The sequence below is a fragment of the Tursiops truncatus genome, chromosome 9, assembly GCF_011762595.2.
Source record: "Tursiops truncatus isolate mTurTru1 chromosome 9, mTurTru1.mat.Y, whole genome shotgun sequence".
NCBI classification, from domain to species: Eukaryota; Metazoa; Chordata; class Mammalia; order Artiodactyla; family Delphinidae; genus Tursiops; species Tursiops truncatus.
In genome coordinates, this window is record NC_047042.1 from 92,919,725 (window position 1) to 92,941,085 (window position 21,361).

General features: G+C 38.5%; 2 protein-coding genes across 16 annotated transcripts in view; one reads left to right on the forward strand and one right to left on the reverse strand.

The window, feature by feature from the left end:
- AGK (acylglycerol kinase) overlaps nt 1-21,361 on the forward strand; it is a 94,605-nt gene that overhangs the window by 47,409 nt on the left and 25,835 nt on the right. For 12 of the 15 annotated variants that reach the window (XR_012334123.1, XM_073810007.1, XM_073810016.1 and 9 more), the window contains 6 exons: nt 436-468; nt 1,553-1,594; nt 1,799-1,893; nt 8,450-8,519; nt 13,743-13,838; nt 20,601-20,680. Coding sequence is in view for 14 of the 15 variants with exons in the window: in XM_073810007.1 (XP_073666108.1) it covers nt 436-468; nt 1,553-1,594; nt 1,799-1,893; nt 8,450-8,519; nt 13,743-13,838; nt 20,601-20,680 (416 nt within the window). In the remaining variant the exon portion in view is untranslated. The remainder of the gene's footprint in view (nt 1-435; nt 469-1,552; nt 1,595-1,798; nt 1,894-8,449; nt 8,520-13,742; nt 13,839-20,600; nt 20,681-21,361) is intronic. The other 3 variants (XM_073810009.1, XM_033863366.2, XM_033863372.2) reach the window with 3 other exon arrangements.
- Nucleotides 3,045-8,330, reverse strand: LOC117313625 (E3 ubiquitin-protein ligase MARCHF5). Its single transcript, XM_073810019.1, has one exon. It carries the CDS (start codon nt 7,437-7,439, stop codon nt 6,603-6,605), a length of 837 nt encoding a protein of 278 aa, XP_073666120.1. The 5' UTR covers nt 7,440-8,330; the 3' UTR covers nt 3,045-6,602.

The window sequence follows — 21,361 nt, forward strand, 5'->3', positions numbered from 1 at the left end:
CCCTTGTCTTCATATTCATCAGTAAGAAACATTTATTGAGAGCAGGCTTCTCTCTGAGTGTAGCAAAGTGCTGTTTTTTTCCCGATATGTGTACTTCATAGTAGGAAACCAGGATCTTTAGTATAATTGATGTGTACATCACATTTATACCCATCTTATAGAACTTAAAACGTAATTTTACTAATATAATGTGGAAGTTTTATAATTATTTTATCTTAGCCTTTATAGTACTATTGTTCCTAGGTGGAGAATAAAATCTAATCTAGCTCTGATCTTATTGGAGAAAAGTTTGTGCTTTAAGAGCCAATACATCTTTTGACATAGTTTCTAGGAAGAAAACAGGAACAAGTTTGTGGTCGATGAAAATTGAATCCAATTCTTTTATGATAAAGGAAGTACAAGTTGTTCATAATAATTTTTTTAAAACATTTGTAGGTTATAACTGGAGTTCTTCGAAGAGCAGATGAGGTGAGCTTTAAAATAAGAATCATTGCATTTTGACTTTTACTTTCCTGTTTTAATCTCTCTTTATTTCTTTCTTTTACCCTTTCTCCCCTTTTTATATTTTAAGATGGGCACAAGTTGTGCTTCCTCAGACTTTAGAAAATAAAGTACTTCTGCCTATGTCATAGAACACTTTTATTAACTCATGGTGGACTTTTCTGCTTTGGGGATCCAGGGTATCCAATGGCTTTTACCAAGAGTTGTTTAAAATATAAAATTTCCCCATAGAATCTTTTCTTCAAAGGATTCCTTCATTAATAAATTGTGGCATATTCATATATTGGGAGCCATACAACAGTTAAAATGAATGAACTAGGTTTATAAATATCTACGTGGTAAATCTAAAAAATATTCAATAAAAAAAGGCAGGTTGCCAAAGTATTTTATGCATTTCTATAAATTTTTAAAATTCAGAAAACAAAGGTACTCTTAATAGATGCCTAAACTATGTAGTAAAAGGGTAACAATGTGAATGGAAAGGAATCACACCCACCTCACGATAAAGGCTTCCTCTGGGAAGGGAAAGGGGAGTAGGATGAGAAGGGACTTGAGTTGTATCTGCATCACTTTATTTCTTAAAACTCTGAAGCAAATATGGCAAAATGTAATATTTGTTAAATCTGGGTCTTGGGTACATGGGTATTCGTGAGATTACTTTAAATTATTATAGAAAAATGTGATAAAATATTTTATAAGTAACAACAAGAAAGAAGATCCTTCGCAGTCCCTTTAGTAATAGTAGACTGAGCTCAAGATAATCTTTAGGAACCTTGCGGTATCTGTTTATTTGTGGCCTTTAATTAAGTCCTCTACTATGCCATTCTTCTGCTACTTGACCTTGCTTATTCTCTTAGCCTTGTTTATACTTGAGGTAGTTTATAAGGCACTTTCACCTGTCCTCAGTCACTGTACAAATGTTAGACATTTTTAGTTGAATTCTATCTGCAACTTTGTCAAATAGTGTGGCAACATAATACAGTCTGTCACAATCATGCATTTATCTAATATCTAAGACCCTCATTTTCTTAACCAAATTTCTTTCAACCAGTTGCCATTAGTGAGCACCCAAATATTCCTTCCAAATTTGAAGGTATGTTGTTTTCATGAACTGCCTTGTTCTAGAACCTGCTTCCTCAGTATTACCTGGTTGCTTGTCTAGGGGTGTGGGAAGGAAGGCTGGGAGGCAGGCCCAGGGTCAGTTACTTTGTCATAGTGGACACACCTGTGCCTCTCTGTTCAACCTCATTTTCTGACCATAACAATAAAACTTTGCTCTTGTTTTCTTCCTCGCCAGGCTACCTTCAGTAAGATTCCCATTGGATTTATCCCACTGGGCCAGACCAGTAGTTTGAGTCAGACACTCTTTGCCGAAAGTGGAAACAAAGTCCAGTAGGTTGTCAATGTGGGATGGTAGCATTTGTGGGTAAGCGAGCCTGGGAATGGAGAATTCACACGTGTGATATAATTTTCTTTTTGAGTTTTGATAGCCTGAAACTTCAGATCATTAAGAGGAAGAGATCAGAGTTCAAGCATTGGGTTGATTGGGAAGTTTCTCTGTTGGGTTGCGGGACCCTGGTGATCTCATGTTAAGTCCTCAGGTCAGGTATGGAGATGAATACTGATGTCCTTCTGACACTTATGAAGGTAGCTTCGCTGATCCAAGCATACTGTTTGTGTGCTTTTGTGTTGTAAGATTCTCTGGTGAAGACATACTTGCAGTGATCATTTGTTTGCTTTAAGTGTGTATGATGACAAATAGCAAGTTCCCTGCGGAGACTGGGCCAGCAGCAGCCTTGGCTCCATTACCTTGATAATATAAGTAGCTAAAACAACCAGATATAGTTACGTCCTTTAGGGAATGCCAAAAGTGGAAGGCAGTGTGGATAAAGTAGACAGAGGAAGTAGTGCAACCCTGACATTAAATTAAATTGTTGTGAGTCTAATAGTGTCCTCAGGAGTCAGGCAAGTTGCTATTATTGCTCTTTTCTTTCAAAAGCATTATGTAAACAAAGATTTAGTCTTTCAGGAAGATGGGAATCTTGAATTTGAGTCATGGCTTTGATAATGATTAAAAATATAATCTTGGACAAATCATTTTCAGGCAGGTTCTCATTGTCAGTTGCCTGATCTTTAATGTAAGCTTTGTGATACATTGGGGGAGATCAATAAAAAATATTTGTTGAATGAATGAATTGAAATCTTCTCAAGACATTTCTTGTTATAACCTTCTAGAATCAATAACAATAATAATACTCAGGTGATTTTCTGTTTTGGATTTTTTTTCTGCTTTGGGATTTTTATTTTAGATTGAGGTATAGTTGACATAAAACATATTAGTTTCAGGTGTATAACACAATGATTTGATATTTATATGCCACCACAATAATTATAGTTAACATCTGTCACCATTCAATAGTTACAGAATAGTTTTTCCTTGTGATGAGAACTTTTAAGATATACTCTGTTAAAAACTTTCAGACATGTAATACAGTATTATTAACATTAGTTGCCATGCTATACGTTCCATCCCTATGACTGACTTATTTTTTATAAATTTATTTATTTATTTATTTATTTTTGGCTGTGTTGGGTCTTTGTTTCGATGACTGACTTATTTTATAACTTGACTCCCTTCGCCCTTTTTACCAACCTCCCACACCCTACCTCTGACAACCATCAATCTGTTCTCTGTATCATCTATGAACTTGATTTTAAAAATTTTTAATTTAATTTAATTTATTTTTTGGCTGCATTGGGTCTTCGTTGCTGCATGCAGGCTTTCTCTAGTTGCTGCGATGGGGGGCTACTCTTCCTAGCGGTGCACGGGCTTCTCGCTACAGTGGCTTTTTGTTGTGGAGCACGGGCTCTAGCGCACAGGTTTCAGTATTTGTGGTGTGTGGGCTTCAGTAGTTGTGGCTCGCGAGCTCTAGAGTGCAGGCTTCAGTAGTTGTGGCGCACTGGCTTCAGTAGTTGTGGCTCGCAGGCTCTAGAGCGCAGGCTCAGCAGTTGTGGCGCACGGGCTTAGTCGCTCCGTGGCATATGGGATCTTCTCGGACCAGGGCTCGAACCCCTGCATTGGCAGGCGGATTCTCAACCACTGCGCCACAAGGGAAGTCCCTTGTTTTGTTTTGTTTTTTTAAAGATGCCACCACATATAAGATATCATACAGTATTTGTCTTTCTTTGTCTGACTTAACTTCACTTAGTATAATACCCTCCAAGTCCATCAGTGTTGTTGCAGATGGCAAAATTTCATTCTTTTTTATTGCTGAATAGTATTCCAGTGTATGTGTGTGTGCACACAAACGTGTATATATATATATATATATATATATATATATATGTATCTCACATATATATAACATCTTCTTTATTCATTCATCTGTCAATGGACACTTAGCTTGTTTCCATATCTTAGCTACTGTAAATAATGCTGAACAACAAACATGGGTGCATATATCTTTTGAGTTAGTGTTTTCGCTTTCTTCGGATAAATACCCAGAAGTGGAATTGCTGGATCATATGGTAGTTCCATTTTTAATTCTTTGAGGAACCTCCATACTGTTTTCCATAGTGGCTGCACCAATTTACATTCCCAGCAACAGTGCAGGAGGGTTCCCTTTTCTCCACATCCTCTACAATACTTGTTATTTCTTATCTTTTTGATAATAGCCATTCTAACAGGTGTGAGGTGATGTCTCATTGTGTTTGGATTTGCATTTCCCTGGTTGTTAATGATGCTGGGCATCTTTTCATGTACCTGTTGGACATCTGTATGTCTTCTCTGGAAAAATGTCGATTCCAATTATCTACCCAGTTTTCAAGTGGATTTTTTTTTCTGTTGAGTTGTATGAGATCTTTATATATTTTGTATATTAACCACTTACCAGATATATGACTTGCAGATATTTTCTCCCATTCAATAGGTTGCCTTTTCATTTCATTGATGGTTTTCTTTGCTGCACAGAAGGTTTTTAGTATCATGTAGCCCCACTTACTTATTTTTACCTTTATTGCTTTTGCTTTTGGTGTTAGATTCAAAAATCATTGCCGGGCTTCCCTGGTGGCGCAGTGGTTGAGAGTCCTCCTGCTGATGCGGGGGACATGGGTTCGTGCCCTGGTCTGGGAGGATCCCACATGCCGCGGAGCAGCTGGGCCCGTGAGCCATGGCTGCTGGGCCTGCGCGTCCAGAGGCCGCAGCAGTGAGAGGCCCGCATACCGCAAAAAAAAAAAAAAAAAAAAAAATCATTGCCAAGTCTTATGTCAAGAAGCTTACCTTCTATGTTTTCCTCTAGAAGTTTTATGGTTTCAGGTCTTATTACATTCAATTCTTTAATCCATTTTGAGCTAATCTTTGTGTATGGTGTAAGCTAGTGGTCTAGTTTCATTCTTTTGCATGTGGCTGTCCAGGTCTGCTTTGGGACTTTGAATAGGCTGGTTTTGTGGATTTGTTTTTGCTGTTGTAGTTTTAGGAGTCATCTTTTATCTTTTAACTTTTTTTTTTAGATAAAAACCTTGCTCCATATATGAAACACCAGGCATAAGCATAGACATATATCAGGCCTTTATTAAAACGTCTCTCATGCTTCAAGCCTTAGTCTGATGGGGAGGGTTCAGCTCTTTACCAATCATCCTGCAGCCTAATGTGGCATTTCAGTTTGCCATATTTTTTTCCCAGTTTAGAATTTCTCAGGGGCTATAAATATGACAAACAATGAATCAAACATTTTTTCTTATCTGAGACAAATCCTATCTGGTTTGGGTCTTGGTTACTTTAGATAGCTAGTCTTTCCCCCTGTCAGTATAGATTATTAGAACTGCTTGCAAGCATTACCAGATACGCCAGTGATGCAGAGGTAGGACATGTCCCTTAGAGAACACCTCACCTATCCAAAAGCCAGTGTCTGTGCAGTGTGGCTGCCCTCAAGGTCTTAAATAGCCTTCAGTTTTTTAGGAGCTGATTTTCCCTGTAGTTAAACTAATGTTGTTGCTGCTTCTATTTATAATTTAAAGATTTATAAGACTTAATTTATAAGCATGCCCCAGGGCTCTTAGATAATTAAGTCAGTCTGCCCTGGGTTCATAATTTTGTAGACCTCTTAACATGGCAGATGCCTGAGGCCACCTAAAAGAACAAGGCTTTGCTTTTTGCATTGCTGTCGAGATTTGTTGTACCATAATTACTACAGAAGAAAAAGGAATTTTGAATTTGGAATGTTGCAGATAAGTAATCCTAAAAAATAGCTGTTTCGTGCTACAGTGCTGCTTTATTTAGAACTTTCAATTATTGCTGGAGAATGATAAATTTAAGGTTGCATTTTAACCATCTTCTGCCAAGGAATTTTGAAAAAGAATTAATAGAAAAAGGCATTTTTCATTTGGAACATTTTTTAAAGGTCAGCCTCTCAAAAGCACTTCTTAAACCTCTTTTTTTTTTTTTTTTTTATATAAATAAAATTTAATAGTGAAAAAGTGATCTGGAAGCCCTGTGAATTTTTACCCTACACGTTTTGGAGGATATCACATGGGTTAAGAAAAACACAGCAAAATTGCATTTGTTCAGATAATCATTTGAATGTTTACATACATTTTTGGTTTGTTAATTATGTATAACTAATTTACATTTCCTCATATTAACATATACTCCTGTTTAGCTTGTAATCAAATTATGCCAGTGAGAAAAATCCTCATAGTACCTTCATTGAATTGCTGATTCTAAGAAAACACTGAACATGAACATGTACAAAAGAGGCCTTTGAATAAAACAGCATGTGCATTTTTAAATATCTGCACAGTTTGATCTTTACATTTCTGTCTGAAGAAAATATGAACAAAACTCAGGTTCACCATGCTAAGATAATGGTTCAGATGACTGCCATAAAAGAAGTAGATACAAAACAATGAAAACAAATCACATCCTTAGGTTCCGTGATTACTGAGAGGGTTTCCCCTTCCCTAAGTGCTTTATTTTACTTCTTAAAAATATGAGAGCAGCAGCTTATCGCAAGTCTCCACTACTGTGCATTAATGATGGAATCAAAACAACACAACAGACTCATAAGAATGAGAGGACTGCAGAACAATGAGAAGTCACAGTTTTATGCTTCTTCTTGCTCTGGATAATTTAGAATTTTGCGGTGTGCCTGACGTAAATATTGCTGCTGTTTGAAGTAAACCTTGAATGCTCCTTTAATGGCAACAAAAGCAATTCCACCCAAGATTGTCCTTTGTAAATTAGAGTTAACACTACTGAACATTAGTTTACCAACTATTGTTGCAATAGTAGGAAAAACAAGGGCTCCACACAAAATTCGGGTTGCAGAGACATGATCTGCTAAAGGATTAGCCTCGGCTGGAATTCGAGGAACAGGACAACCAATCCCTGGAAATATACTGTTCAAAATTTGTAGTTTATTTGAGTATTTGCGCCATAGTCTAAGCACATAGTCCTCCCAGCGAATCATCTTGCCTAATATCAGCATGACAGGAATAGTAGGAAGTCCAATTAAAAGGAATAAAGGATCAGCTCTCTCCATAACATCCAGACCTTCTTTATGGCCTACAACCTGCATCACTGTCACTGCTCCATAAGTCACAGCTGTCCAATAGATAGAGCCAACCATTATTCCTGCTGCAGCAAATGGACAGGCTTTTGAGATCAGTCTATCTGCAAGATCCAAGACGTAAACAACTGGACCCAACTTTGGAAAAACTATTAAGTATTCAGCATTGCACTGGGGACATGCCACTCTGGCTGTACTGTTTCCTCTTTGTTTTTCATCCACCCAGCGCTGCAGACAAGCCTGGTGAACCCATTTTGTAGATCCTCTGCATCTGCATGGTCTCACCCATTCAGCTGTTCTATCATCTTCATCAGTGGCAAAACACACCCAGCAACTTCTGTCCAGCATCTGCTGTAGGGCTTGGTCCGGCATTTTCGTCGGAGGCGGCGCACTCGCCTCCCCAGTGGGCCCGGTCAGGGCCGGGCCCAGGGACAATAGCACTGAGAGGCGGCGGAGTAGGCCTCAGTCCGGCGGCAGCCGCGAACCCCCACCCAGCCTCCCGGGGCGGCTCCGCGAGCCCGGCGGTGGCTGTGCGCGGCCCGCGGGCGTCGGGAGCTCTTAAACCTCTTAATGTGCTAGGTACTACTCAGAGCGAGCACAAAGCTTTAGGATTCTTTCTAATAACTTCCTTTGAAATTAATGTATTCATATCAAATTAATCTAAACTGGTGAACATGTGTCTTGCTTTCTCCTAAATTGAATCTCATTTTCTAAACTGCTGCCTACTTCCCAGATAGCAACTGTATTGGAGGGAAATGGGATAAAGATATGTTGATAGAGAAATATGAGAAAGTAAAGTAGGCTGTTTCTTAAGTTTCAACTTGCTTCCTAGGGAACCCAGAATGTAATCCAAGCATTGGAGTTAATGTGTATATTTTGGGGATTTATTATATTTTGCTAAGATAACTCCAGCAAATCCTGTCCTTTAGCTATCCTTCAGATTATTAGAGTAAAAAGGAATATGGTTTTTGAAGTGCTTGACTTTCATTCTCTTACAATGAATGAAAGATGTATTATTATTTATTTATCATATTTTCCAGTGATAAAAGTCAGACACAATGTAGAGACTCAATAAATGTGAGGTAAATAAATGATTGGTGCCTTGCATAAACTTCTCTTTGCCAAAGCCTTCTCTTTGAGTCTGTATCAGAGCCTTCCACTAGATTTGTATCAGTAATTATTTTATACACCTTTGTTCTGCTTTCTTGGAATATTTTGAAAGAATTTGTCTTTTTCTTGACCCAGCTATTAGTTCTCTGGGTAGGAGTGTGGTTGTGTGTGTGTGTGTGTGTGTGTGTGTGTGTGTGTGTGTGTTTGTGTGTGTTGGGGGAAATGTTGCTTATTTTTCACAACATGATCATTTCCTTCTTGTTATCTTTTAGACATATTACAGATGCTACACTTGCCATTGTGAAAGGAGAGACAGTTCCACTTGATGTCTTGCAGATCAAGGTAAGATCTTTTCATCAGAGTTTGAAAAAATTAACAAAGTAATACACACTTTAAAAAAAATATAGTAGTTCAAATAAGATTGTAAGGAAAACAACTGTTCTTCTTCTTACCCTTTCCTATGTGCAGTATAACCCCCAGAGAAGATAGTTTTACCTGTTTGTTCTAGTTATCACTAATTAGTATGCTCGTGATGCTACTTTTAAAAATTGTGGTTAAAAAAAAAAAACCCACAAAACATGAAATTTACGATCAGAACCATTTTTAGGTGTATAATTCAGTTTAAGTATATAATACTACTTTTTGGTTTATCAGTTTTAGACCTTATCTCTTGGCCTCTTATCAGAAGTCCTCTGTATCGCCTCTCAGTATAGTTGTATCATGATTTTTAGTTCCTCTGATTACCTTTGGCCCACAAGTAATTTTCCTGTTTTATATGGTTGTTTTGAGTATTAAAAGAGCTAATAAATATAACGCACTTAGGACAGCACCCGATTTCATCTCACCTGTTTGCATGGTGGCCACCTCTCTATCTCATGCCCTGCCAAAGGCTCTGCCTTTCTCGTGGCCCATCTGTCTTTTCGAGGGCCTTCTCTTTGGGATTCAGGTTACTTGGTTGTCTTGCATTGTCAGCTCTCTGATGGGCTTGAGAATAATTATGATTCTGTAGATTATCAGGCTTTTCCTCATTTTTAGGGTGGGAACAATGTTCCTTGTTGCTTCCTACATCCTAGAGAGGAGCAGAACTTCCCATTTTTCTATTGGGTTGTCTAACATTTTCTTACTGATTTGTAGATGAGCTCATGAATTACTCTAGAAAGACATTTGCTCGCTTTGCCCACTGAAGGGGCCTAAAGGCAGTGACACCCAACAACAACGAGCATATCTGGCATCCAGATTTTGGTCTCTAAGTACCATTCCCTAATAAAACTTAACAGGATCCTGTGAAAAGATGTCTTTCAGAGGCAGGGCAAGAATAAGGCAAAGAACTACTCAAAAACTGATGAAGACAACGCAAAATAGGAGGCAGCCTGATGGTACCCTATTGGCCAATTTTGGGCTGGTTTGGACATCAAGAATAATGCTAGTGGATTATAATACATTAAATAAGAATGATGACTCTATAGTTATGTTACAGAAGAATTGCCAAATTGTAAATGTATAAGATACGACAGAGTTAGAGAATTACCATTGGGCAATCACTAATGAAATCACTAATTCAAACAGGGATCATGAATGGATGCTACACACATTGGATAAAAGGTCGTTGAGAAACAAATATCCACACAGTCTCAGATGATCGCAAGTTACTTAATAATTACAAAGGGAAAAAGTACCTTTATAGTAGAGAGATCTAGCATACACCACCTTAACCAGGTGATCAAACAGCATCACCAATCATGGGACAGATGGACATTATCTGCCTCCGGATGTGATGTATTGAGAAGGGTACAACATCACCTACGTAGTTTTCTGCCCCAAACATTAGTCTTAATCTAACTGACTCTAATAATGAGAAAACAATCAAATCCAAATTGTAGGACATTCTAAAAACAACCATTGATTTGGCTTCTTCAAAAATGTCAGTGTCACGAAATCTAAAAGAAGATAGTCTGTTCAAGATTAAGGGAAACTAAAGAAATATCATAATGAAGTCCAGTACGAGATCCTGGACTGGAAAAATGAAAAACAGTGTCAGCTGTAAAAGACATCAGAGATATTTTAATATGGATGATATATTAGATGTTATATGCCAGTGTGAGAGTTCTTGAGAGTGACAGTGGTGTTATGGTTATGTCTGTGTATGTCCTTGTTCTTGGGAGATACATGCTGAAATAATTAGGAGTGAAAGGTCATGAAGCCTGCAATTTATTTGCAAATGATTTAACAATACTACAAACTATACACACAGAGATAAAGCTAATGTGGGGAAATGTTGGCCTGGTGAAGCTGGGTGAGAGGTAAATATGGTGTTCATTGCACGTATAAAAGGTTTTTTGGTTTGACATCTTACCAATATTAAAATTTTGGAGGGAAGAAGACCCAATAGCCATTCCTGATTCCTGATCAGAATCTTCTCTCTAAAAAGGGTTTAATTCCTAGGGAAAAGATACTCTCGCTTGATGGTAGTTAAGTATCTATTCCTTCTTCATCTAAGTTTCTTCTTTTTCCCCCTGGAAAAGGCAGGTTCGTAAGAAGGCTGAGCCATAAAGCCAAATAATCCTAGAAACAGCGAATCCTGCATACTTTGCTCAGGTTCAGCCTCAGAATGTACCAGCTGCATTCAGGCTGTCCTCCAAAGGCTATGCACATTGTACATGCATGCAGGTTTCCTAGTATCTGTGGAAGAAGCCTCCGTACCGTGTCATGATTCCAAACTTCAATCCTAAAATGTCGTTCCTAGTTATATGGCATTTGCTATATGCACGTTTACGGTTGATGAACCCGTGAGCTTGCAACCCATTTCCCTTTTATTTTCCTTTGTGCTTTATGCAGTGATATCTGGACTCTCCACCATGACCTTGTTGGTCAGGGTAAAAGCGATTTAAGTTGCAGTTGATTCTTTAGCATCTAATAAAGCTTAATCGTTTTCACAAAATGTGCTGAAAGGAATGTTAACCTGGAAAAGAGACTACAGATCAGCATCCGTTATTTTATTGTTGCTGTCAAAGGAGTGAATCAGGGTAGGTCTCTTAATAATGGAGTGATTTACTGCTTCTTATTTATGTGTGAGAAGTAATGCATTCTAGAGTAATTAGGATTTAACTGAACATTCTTGACTGTGCTTGCATTTAAATGTCTCTTGTCTCCTTTATCTTTTTCTTTCAAATATACTGATTCTGTGAATTGATGAAACCAGTGTCAAATTTAACACAGGCTCTGTATATTGGTAACACACCCCAGGAAGCAGAAAACTTTTAAAATCAATTCCTAGAAAACATAGTACGGTAGCCTCTACTGTAGTTTCTGAGGCACCCAGCTAGGCTGAATTTGTCTTCTCTTTTTTCTTTATTTCTGGAAATTGCTTTCAGAATGTGGTGAAAAGCATTGCAGATGAAGCCTGATACCAGATTCCTCTTCTTTCAAAAAACAAACTGAAACACAATTAAACATATAATGGAAGATTCTCCAAAAAGAAAAGAAATAGTCCTTGGAAGCTATAATAGTGCTTTATGTTTTCATTGTATAGTGTTAGTTCGCTTCTCGTTAGGACTTCTGACTCAGTGAGGGAGACAAGATGTGTATTAGTATCTTCATTGGACAGATTTTTTAAAAAGGGTTATCTGATCATATGACTAGTTGTGCTGTAGACAGAAGAAGAATAAGGATTTTCTGTCTTACAGTCCATTGCTTTTTCCTTCACTGCTTTGTCTAGGTGGGATCACTCTTGGCCTGTCACATGATTTTTAAAGGGCAGTTTTCCCATGTGGACATCTACAATGCCTGGAAGTTGACTTTAAAATAACTACTGTAAAGATTTATGGAATTCTTCCTAGTTCTTTCTTTTTGGTCTCTCAGTTCGACTCGGACCCTGCCAACCCAGAACCAAATGAGAAAGATAGGGGAGGTGGTGAGAGTGAGACTCTCCCCCTTTTCCCTGTCTTTCATTCCTGGATTCCTTCTGTTAAAGCCCCAGTGGGCTCTGATCATTCTCATACGACGATGCTTAGAGCTGCTCCTGAGCTCCTTCTGCCTTGATTCTTTTTCTTCATCTAGAATCCCTAAAATCCATAGGTCGGGCAGTTGTCTAGTTGACCAGGATCGTTTTCTCGTCACTGTTCCTTAAATTCTGTTGCACCCAGCTCTCCCAGTTGTTTTCCTCTGCAGAGCATGAGGTCATTTCCCGCAGGGATTTGCTCTGTCCAGGGGAGCCTCTGACTTGGAGCAGCTTGTCTCCTTTGCTGCTAAGGTCTGGCTGCATGCCTGTCTTTCTGTACAGTATCTGTTCTTGTTTTCTCATCTCTCCATCTCATAATCTGACTATTGCCCAGAACTTCATTGGCCTAAGATACAGTGGTGCTTTGTCTGTTGGCTTCCACTCTGTTCAGCTGACCTTGCTTATTTTTCCTGTGCTTGTGTGTCCTCCAACTGGGACCAGTGTCTCCACTACTGGCCTCTGCTGAATCCTGAGGGCTCCGTGCCCATCTGCTTTTCTAGACTCTTCACATTCTTCACACTCCTTTCCTACCCCTTGCTGGAACATAGCAACTCAATTCTGTGGAACCTTAAGGTTGCAAGGCTTTTCGGTTAATCTTAACAGAAGAGTCCCAAAATTCTTCCCCCTACATGAAGAAAGGGAAAATGGTTTTAGAGCACCAGTCAGGAAATCTTGAGTACTTAGCTCAGCACTTCTCGCTTCCACTACATGCTTTAGAACAGCATTTCCCTAAGGAATATTACTTATGCAAGATGTCTTCCCAAAGAAGGGCTGAACAGTTAACAACTCAGGAAAGCTGTATATTGTATTTCTTCTTTTGGACATTTATAATGTACATTAACATATTAAAGACTCTAAAAAGAATTGCAGTAAACATAACTTCTTTCAAACCAAATAAGTTTGATATTTCACAACTTATTTCAACATGGAATCTTCTATCATCATCATCATCATCATATCATCATCAGCTGTAACACTTAACATCTTAAGAAACATTTGGGAAATGTTCCCATTGATACAGCAAACTATTCACATAGTGTTAATTCTCTCCCTTAGGCTAGAGCGCCCTTTCTCCTCGTTTCTTTTCTTTCTCTCTACTTTCTTCCCACCCTCCCCAATCTAGGTGCTTTATTTAGTTTTCCTTTTTGGGGAAGGACTGGGGAAATCACTGTAGTATGCACTTATTACTGTAATATAGTGTCCTTCCTCAAGGGACCTGATTTCTCTCTCTCTCTTTTTTTCTAATTAGCATGCATCTTCCCTAGTCCAGTACTGTATGATTCAGCCTTGTTCCTTCTCTTTCAATACTATATAGTGCTTAGCTCACTCTTGGGAACCTCCTAGGTAGATCTGAAAAAATTATAATGAATAAATAAAAGAATGAATCCAGGAATTATACAGATATAGATATAGATACACATACATATAAATGCTGGATCAAAAAACATAGTTAGATTGCAATAAAAAAATTCCTCCCACCCCCTATTCCCTGCCTCTGGCAACCACCAATCTGTTTTCTGTATCATCTATAAGCTTGTTTTCTTTGTTGTTATGTTTTGTTTTTTTAGATTTCACATGTAAGAGAGATCGTACAGTATTTGTCTTCCTCTGACTTACTTCACTTAGCACAGTGCCCTCAAGGTCCATCCATGTTGTCCCAAATGGCAAGTTTCCATTCTATTTTATGGCTAAATAATATTCCTGAGTCTCTGTGTGTGTGCATGCGTGTGTGTGTGCATGCCACAGTTTCTTTATCCATTCATCTGTCGATGGACACTTAAGTTGTTTCCGTATCTTGGCTATTGTAGTTAATGCTGCAGTGAACATGGGGGTGCATGTATCTTTTTATTTAAAAAATTTTTTATACAGCAAGTTCTTATTAGTTATCCATTTTATACATATTAGTGTATATATGTCAACATCAATCTCCCAATTCATCCTACCACCACCCTACCACCACCACTTTCCCCCCTTGGTGTCTATAGGTTGTTCTCTACATCTGGGTCTCTATTTCTGCCCTGCAAACCGGTTCACCTGTACCATTTTTCTAGGTTCCACATATATGCGTTAATATATTTGTTTTTCTCTTTCTGACTTACTTCACTCTGTGTGACAGTCTATAGGTCCATCCACGTCTCTACAAATGACCCAATTTCATTCCTTTTTGGGGCTGAATAATATTCCATTGTATATATGTACCACATCTTTATCCATTCGTCTGTTGATGGACATTTAGGTTGCTTCCATGAGTTGGATATTGTAAATAGTGCTGCAGTGAACATTGGGGTGCATGTGTCTTTTTGAATTATGGTTTTCTCAGAGTATATGTCCAGTAGTGGGATTGCTGGGTCATATGGTAATTCTATTTTTAGTTTTTTAAGGAACCTCCATTCTGTTCTCCATAGTGGCTGTATCCATTTACATTCCCACCAACAGTGCAAGAGGGTTCCCTCTTCTCCACAGCCTCTCCAGCATTTGTTGTTTGTAGGTTTTCTGATGATGCCCATTCTAACTGGTGTGAGGTGATACCTCATTGTAGTTTTCCACGCAGGCTTAGCGGCCATGACTCACGGGCCCAGCCTCTCCGCGGCATGTGTGATCTTCCCAGACCGGGGCACGAACCCGTGTCCCCTACATCGGCAGGTGGACTCTCAACCACTGTGCCACCAGGGAAGCCCCTCATTGTAGTTTTGATTTGCATTTCTCTAATAATTAGTGATGCTGAGCAGCTTTTCTTGTGCTTCTTGGCCATCTGTATGTCTTCTTTGGAGAAATGTCTATTTAGATCTTCTGCCCATCTTTGGATTGGGTTGTTTGTTTTTTTAATATTGAGCTGCATGAACTGTTTATATATTTTGTAGATTAATCCTTTGTCTGTTGATTCTTTGCAAATATTTTCTCCCATTCTGAGGGTTGTCTTTTTGTCTTGTTTGTAGTTTCCTTTGCTGTGCAAAAGCTTTTAAGTTTCATTAGGTCCCATTTGTTTATTTTTGTTTTTATTTCCATTACTCTAGGAGGTGGATCAAAAAAGATCTTGCTGTGATTTATGTCAAAGAGTGTTCTTCCTATGTTTTCCTCTACGAGTTTTATAGTGTTCGGTCTTACATTTAGGTCTCTAATCCATTTTGAGTTTATTTTTGTGTATGGTGTTAAGGAGTGTTCTAATTTCATTCTTTTACATGTAGCTGTCCAGTTTTCCCAGCACCACTTATTGAAGAGACTGTCTTTTCTCCATTGTATATCCTTGCCTCCTTTGTCATAGATTAGTTGACCGTAGGTGTGTGGGTTTATCTCTGGCCTTACTATCCTGTTCCATTGATCTGTATTTCTGTTTTTGTGCCAGTACCATATTGTCTTGATTACTGTAGCTTTGTAGTATAGTCTAAAGTCAGGGAGCCTGATTCCTCCAGTTCCGTTTTTTTCCCTCAAGACTGCTTTGGCTATTCGGGATCTTTTGTGTCTCCATACAAATTTTAAGATTTTTTGGTCTAGTTCTGTAAAAAATGCCACTGGTAATTTGATAGGGATTGCATTGAATCTGTAGATTTCTTTGGGTAGTATAGTCATTTTCACAATATTGATTCTTCCAATCCAAGAACGTGGTATATCTCTCCATCTGTTTGTGTCATCTTTGATTTCTTTCATCAGTGTCTTATAGTTTTCTGAGTACAGGTCTTTTACCTCCTTAGGCAGGTTTATTCCTAGGTGTTTTATTCTTTTGGTTGCAATGGTGAATGGGAATGTTTCCTTAATTCCTCTTTCTGTTCTTTCATTGTTAGTGTATAGGAATGCAAGGGATTTCTGTGCGTTAATTTTGTATCCTGCAACTTTACCAAATTCATTGATTAGTTATAATAGTTTTCTGGTGGCATCTTTAGGATTCTCTATATATAGTATCATGTCATCTGCAAACAGTGACAGTTTTACTTCTTTTCCAATTTGTATTCCTTTTATTCTTTTTCTTCTCTGATTGCCATAGCTAGGACTTCCAAAACTATGATGAATAATAGTGGCTTGTTCCTGATCTTAGAGGGAATGCTTTCAGCTTTTCACCATTGAGAATGATGTTGGCTGTGGGTTTGTTATATATGGCCTTTATTATGTTGAGGTAGGTTCCCTCTATGCCCACTTTCTGGAGAGTTTTTATCATAAATGGGTGTTGAATTTTGTCAAAAGCTTTTTCTCCATCTATTGAGATGATCATATGGTTTTTATTCTTCAGTTTGTTAATATGGTGTATCACATTGCTTGATTTGCGTATATTGAAAAATCCTTGCATGTATAGGATAAATCCCACTTGATCATGGTGTATGATCCTTTTAATGTGTTGTTGGATTCTGTTTGCTAGTAGTTTGTTGAGGACTTTTGTATCTATATTCATCAGTGATATTGGTCTGTCAGTTTCTTTTTTTGTAGTATGTTTGTCTAGTTTTGGTATCAGGGTGATGGTGGCCTCATAGAATGAGTTTGGGAGTGTTCCTTCCTCTGCAAGTTTTTGGAAGAGTTTGAGAAGGATGGGTGTTAGCTCTTCTCTAAATGTTTGACAGAATTCACCTGTGAAGCCATCTGGTCCTGGACTTTTGTTTGTTGGAAGATTTTTAATCACAGTTTCAATTTCATTACTTGTGATTGGTCTGTTCATATTTTCTATTTCTTCCTGGTTCAGTCTTGGAAGGTTATACCTTTCTAAGAATTTGTGCATTTCTTCCAGGTTGTCCATTTTATATTGGCATAGAGTTGCTTGTAGTAGTCTCTTACGATGCTTTGAATTTCTGCAGTGTCTGTTGCATATATCTTTTGAGTTAATGTTTGTGTTTTCTTTGGATAAATACCTAGAAGTAGAATTGCTGTATCACATGGTAGCTCTATTTTTAATTCTTTGAGGAACTTCCATCCTGTTTTCCATAGTGGCTGCACCAATTTACATTTCACCAGCTGCCCAAAGTTTCCCTTTTCTCCATATTCTCAACAACGCTTGTTTTTTCTTGTCTTTTTGATGATAGCCATTCTAATAGGTGTGAAGTGTTATCTCATTGTGGTTTTCATTTGCCTTTCTCTGATGATTAATGATGCTGGGCATCATCAGTATGTCTGTTTCTATGCTTTGCCCATTTTTCAAGTGGATTGCTTTTTTTTTGGTTTGTTTTCTATTGAGTTATATGAGTTCTTTATATATTTTGGATATTAACCCCTTATCAGATATATAATTTGCAAACATTTTCTCCCATTCAGTAGGTTGCCTTTTTATTTTGTTGATGGTTTCCTTTGCTGAACAGAAGGTTTTTAGTATGATGTAGCCCCACTTATTTATTTTTGCTTTAGTTGCTTTTGCTTTTGGTGTCAGATTTAAAAATCATTGCCAAGACTTATGTCAGGAAGCTTACCCCATATGTTTTCTTCTAGGAGCTTTATTGTTTTAGATCTTAAATGGAAGTCTTTAATCCATTTTGAATTAATCTTTTTATGTGGTGTAAGATAGTGGTCCAGTTTCATTCTTTTGCATGTGACTGTCCAGTTTTCCTAGCATCATTTATTGAAGAGACTGTCCTTTCCCCATTGTGTATTCTTGGTTCCTTTGTCATAAATTAATTTACCATATATGTGTGGGTTTATTTCTGGGCTCTTTGTTCTGTTGATTTATGTGTCTGTTTTTATGACAGTACCATGCAGTTTTAATCACTATAGCTTTGTAATATAGTTTGAAATCAGGGAGTGTGATACCTCCAGCTTTGTTCTTCTTTCTCAGGATTGCTTTGGCTGTTTGGGGTTTCTTTGTGGGTCCATACAAATTTTAGGATTATATGTTCTATGTCTTCGAAAAATGTCTTTGGAATTTTGGTAGGGATTGCAGTGAATCTGTAGATTGCTTTTGGTAGTATGGACATTTGAACATCATTAATTTTTCCAATCCAGGAGCATAGAATATCATCTCATTTTCAATTTCTTTCATTAATGTCTTGTAGTTTTCAATTTCACCTCCTTGGTTAAATTTACTCCTAGATATTTTATTCTTTTTGATGCAATTGTAAATGGGATTGTTTTCTTTATTTCTCTTTCTGATAGTTTGTTATTAGTGTATAGAAATGCCACAGATTATTGTGTATTGATTTTGTATCCTGCAACTTTACTGAATTCATTAGTTCTGTCATGTCATCTGTAAGTCATGATAGTTTTACTTCTTCCTTTCCAATTTGGATGCCTTTCTTTTTCTTACCTAATTGCTCTAACACTTCCAATACTATGTTGAATAAAAGTGGTAAGGGTAGGCATCTTTCTTGTTCAAGATCTTAGAGGAAAGGCTTTTTACTGTTGAGTAGGATGTAAGCTATGGTCTTGTCATATATGGCCTTTTATTATGTTGAGGTATGTTCCCTCTATACCCACTTTGTTGAGAGTTTTTATCATAAATCAGTGTTGAAGTTTATCACATACTTTTTCTGCATCTAGTGAAATGATCATATGATTTTCATCCTTCATTTTGTTGATGTAGCATATCATACTGACTGATTTGAAGATGTTGAACCATCCTTGCATCCGTGGAATAAATCTTACTTGATTTATGGTGTCTCATCCTTTTAATGTATGGTTGAGTTTGGTTTGCTAATATTTTGTTGCGGGTTTTTGCATCTATGTTCATCAGGAATATTGGCCTTTAATTTTGTTTTCTTGTATTGTCCTTGTCTGGTTTTGGTATCAGGGTAATGCTGGCCTCAAAAAATCAGTTTGGAAGAATTCCTTCCTCTTCTGTTTTTTGGAAGAGTATGAAAAGGATTGGTATTAATTCTCCTTTGAATGTTTGGTAAAATCTACCAGTAAAACTGTCTGGTCCTGGACTTTTGTTTGTTGAGAGGTTCCTACTGATTCAGTCTCCTTACTAGTAATCAGTCTGTTCAGATTTTACCTTATTCTTTAAAATTTATGGTTTGTCTTAAAACTTACATTGTGTTTTCCCTGACCATCCATCTCCTTGGCTCCCTCACTCACTATACAGTTGCACCTGCTCTGTACTTTCATAATACTCGATACACATCTCTGTTCTTTGAACCTACTGCATTGTGTTGTTATTGTCTGTGTCTTTCTACCCTTTTTTATACCTTGAGCTCTTTGAGGACATTTTTTATCACTAGTTCCTAATATGTAATATACATCCGTTAATGATGACTCATGAAAAAAAAAAAGAATGAATGAATGATTAGCTTAGTATAGTCAGGATGGCTCAAGCCCTGCTGTCTTCCACAGTATGCACTAGGCACCCAGGAGACTAATACATCCTTGCTGTGCCAGTAGTGGGTTACCTTACCATCACCTCTTTGCTCTGTCATTTCCCTCTAGCTCCTTCTTCTCTTGCTTAAGCAGGTGGAGAGAGCAGAAAAGGAAATCTGCTTCAACAGATACACAACCAAGGAATGAGAGGCCAGTGTCTTTTACTGGTAGGCTGGCCCTATTCATGTGTGATTTGCCTAGAAAACCCTCACTTGTTTCAGGGTAGCGGGAACAGGAGTGAAAGTGGGACTGAGCGGGGAAGGACTACCTCTCCTAAGAAGACTTAGACGCTTTCTCTAGGCCAACAACTTACAGTGCCAAGGATTCTCCTCCAGTTCCTAATCTTCTGCTTACACTGGTTCTAATGATGGCATGGTGGAAACCGAGCTGGTTCTGTGCCTGTTCAGCAAATTCTATGGAGTTGTGTCTGGCATTTGGCAGCTCTCTTTAGAATGTGGGTACCCTTGGGCTTTAGCTGCAATTCTGAGCTACCGGGAAAGTCCCTTTCAGAATCCTGTTGTATATATTTTCATATAGGAAAGCCCATCATGAAGTGTAAACTCTTGAAGGCAGCGGCTCAATTGTGTGTTTTCTATATATTGCTAAATAAACTCACTGATTTATTAGAAGCTTGCTGATTATAATATGCAGTATTTGGCCATAAAGCACTGGGCTAAATCCAAGTCACTTTTCATCCTGATTTGTTATGACAAATATCTGGCTGTATTTTCAGATATCCAAGTGAAACATTCTGGAGTACATACCAGGACGCTGATCTTCCTTGGTAGCTCTTGGCCCTCCAAAGAGAACGCAGGCTTAAATTATCTTTGCCTTGGACAAGTATAAGAGAGAGAAGAAATTCTGGCTGACCCGACTGATTGGTCCAAGAATCAGCCTAATGATTATTACAGTCTGAAGTATGATACTATGTTTTCTTGGCAGCGGATTCATGAGGCCTAATACATGAAAGTTAGCTTCATTTTACAGGACAGTTTATTTAAGTACTCTGAGCACTCACAGAATTAATTTCTTAAATTTGGAACATTCCTTTTAGAATTTTGGTTTGATGAAACGTAGGCCATGAACGTTTGCTGGTTACTTACCTGTAGAGAGTTCCAAGTTATTGCCGTCATTAATTTAAATTAAATGTGTTTAACTTCCAGGGTGAAAAGGAACAGCCAGTGTTTGCACTGACCGGCCTCCGATGGGGATCCTTCCGAGATGCTGGCGTCTCAGTTAGCAAGTAAAGGGGCACTGTATTAACGTGTGGTGATTTTAAGACACCTTCTTATTTCTGTCCCTGTCTTTGCGGTTTCAATATGTAGTGATCTAGGAGTTAGTGAGGTTGAATATGTGTGAATAACAGAGGTAGAGGTTTAAGTTCTTACGTGCAGAGAGGCTGCGGAGAGTTCCGGTTTCCTCCACGCTAGCTTGGCGGAAGATCAAGACGAGCAGCGTGCATCTTTCTTTCTAGACGTCGTGTTTGAGCGTGGGTGAGGCCACGCTAGCCCGGAGGGGCACTGGATGGCCTCTCCTCCCGCGGCCTCCTTAGCTGGGTACGAAGTCAGAGGCACCGCTGGGGCCACAGCCTCGTGGAGCTTTCACAACCCTGGTTGGAAGACCCCCCGACGAGAGGTGTTCTTTCTGAAAGCCTAGCAGATCCACAGAGCCCAGGCCACCTCTTTCAGAGGAGGAAGAAAGGCAGATGCCTGGCTATGTTGGGAGATGAAAGAAACAGGCCTGTGGAGGAGGTGATTAGAGGGCCGCTGCTGGCTTTTCATGCGAGCGGGCTTATTTTTGGAGAATTCATCGTGTAGAATAGGCTCCTGGCTGGGAAAGAGGGTGTGTCCTGTTCTGTTGCAGGGAGAGGCTGCTTGGGCAGGGCTTCCTGTGGTGGGGCTGAGCAGACGTGGCGTGAGGTTCC

What these genes read in the sequence shown, in the direction of transcription:
- LOC117313625 (XM_073810019.1), bottom strand. Translation starts at nt 7,439, where the DNA reads ATGCCGGACCAAGCCCTACAGCAGATGCTGGACAGAAGTTGCTGGGTG.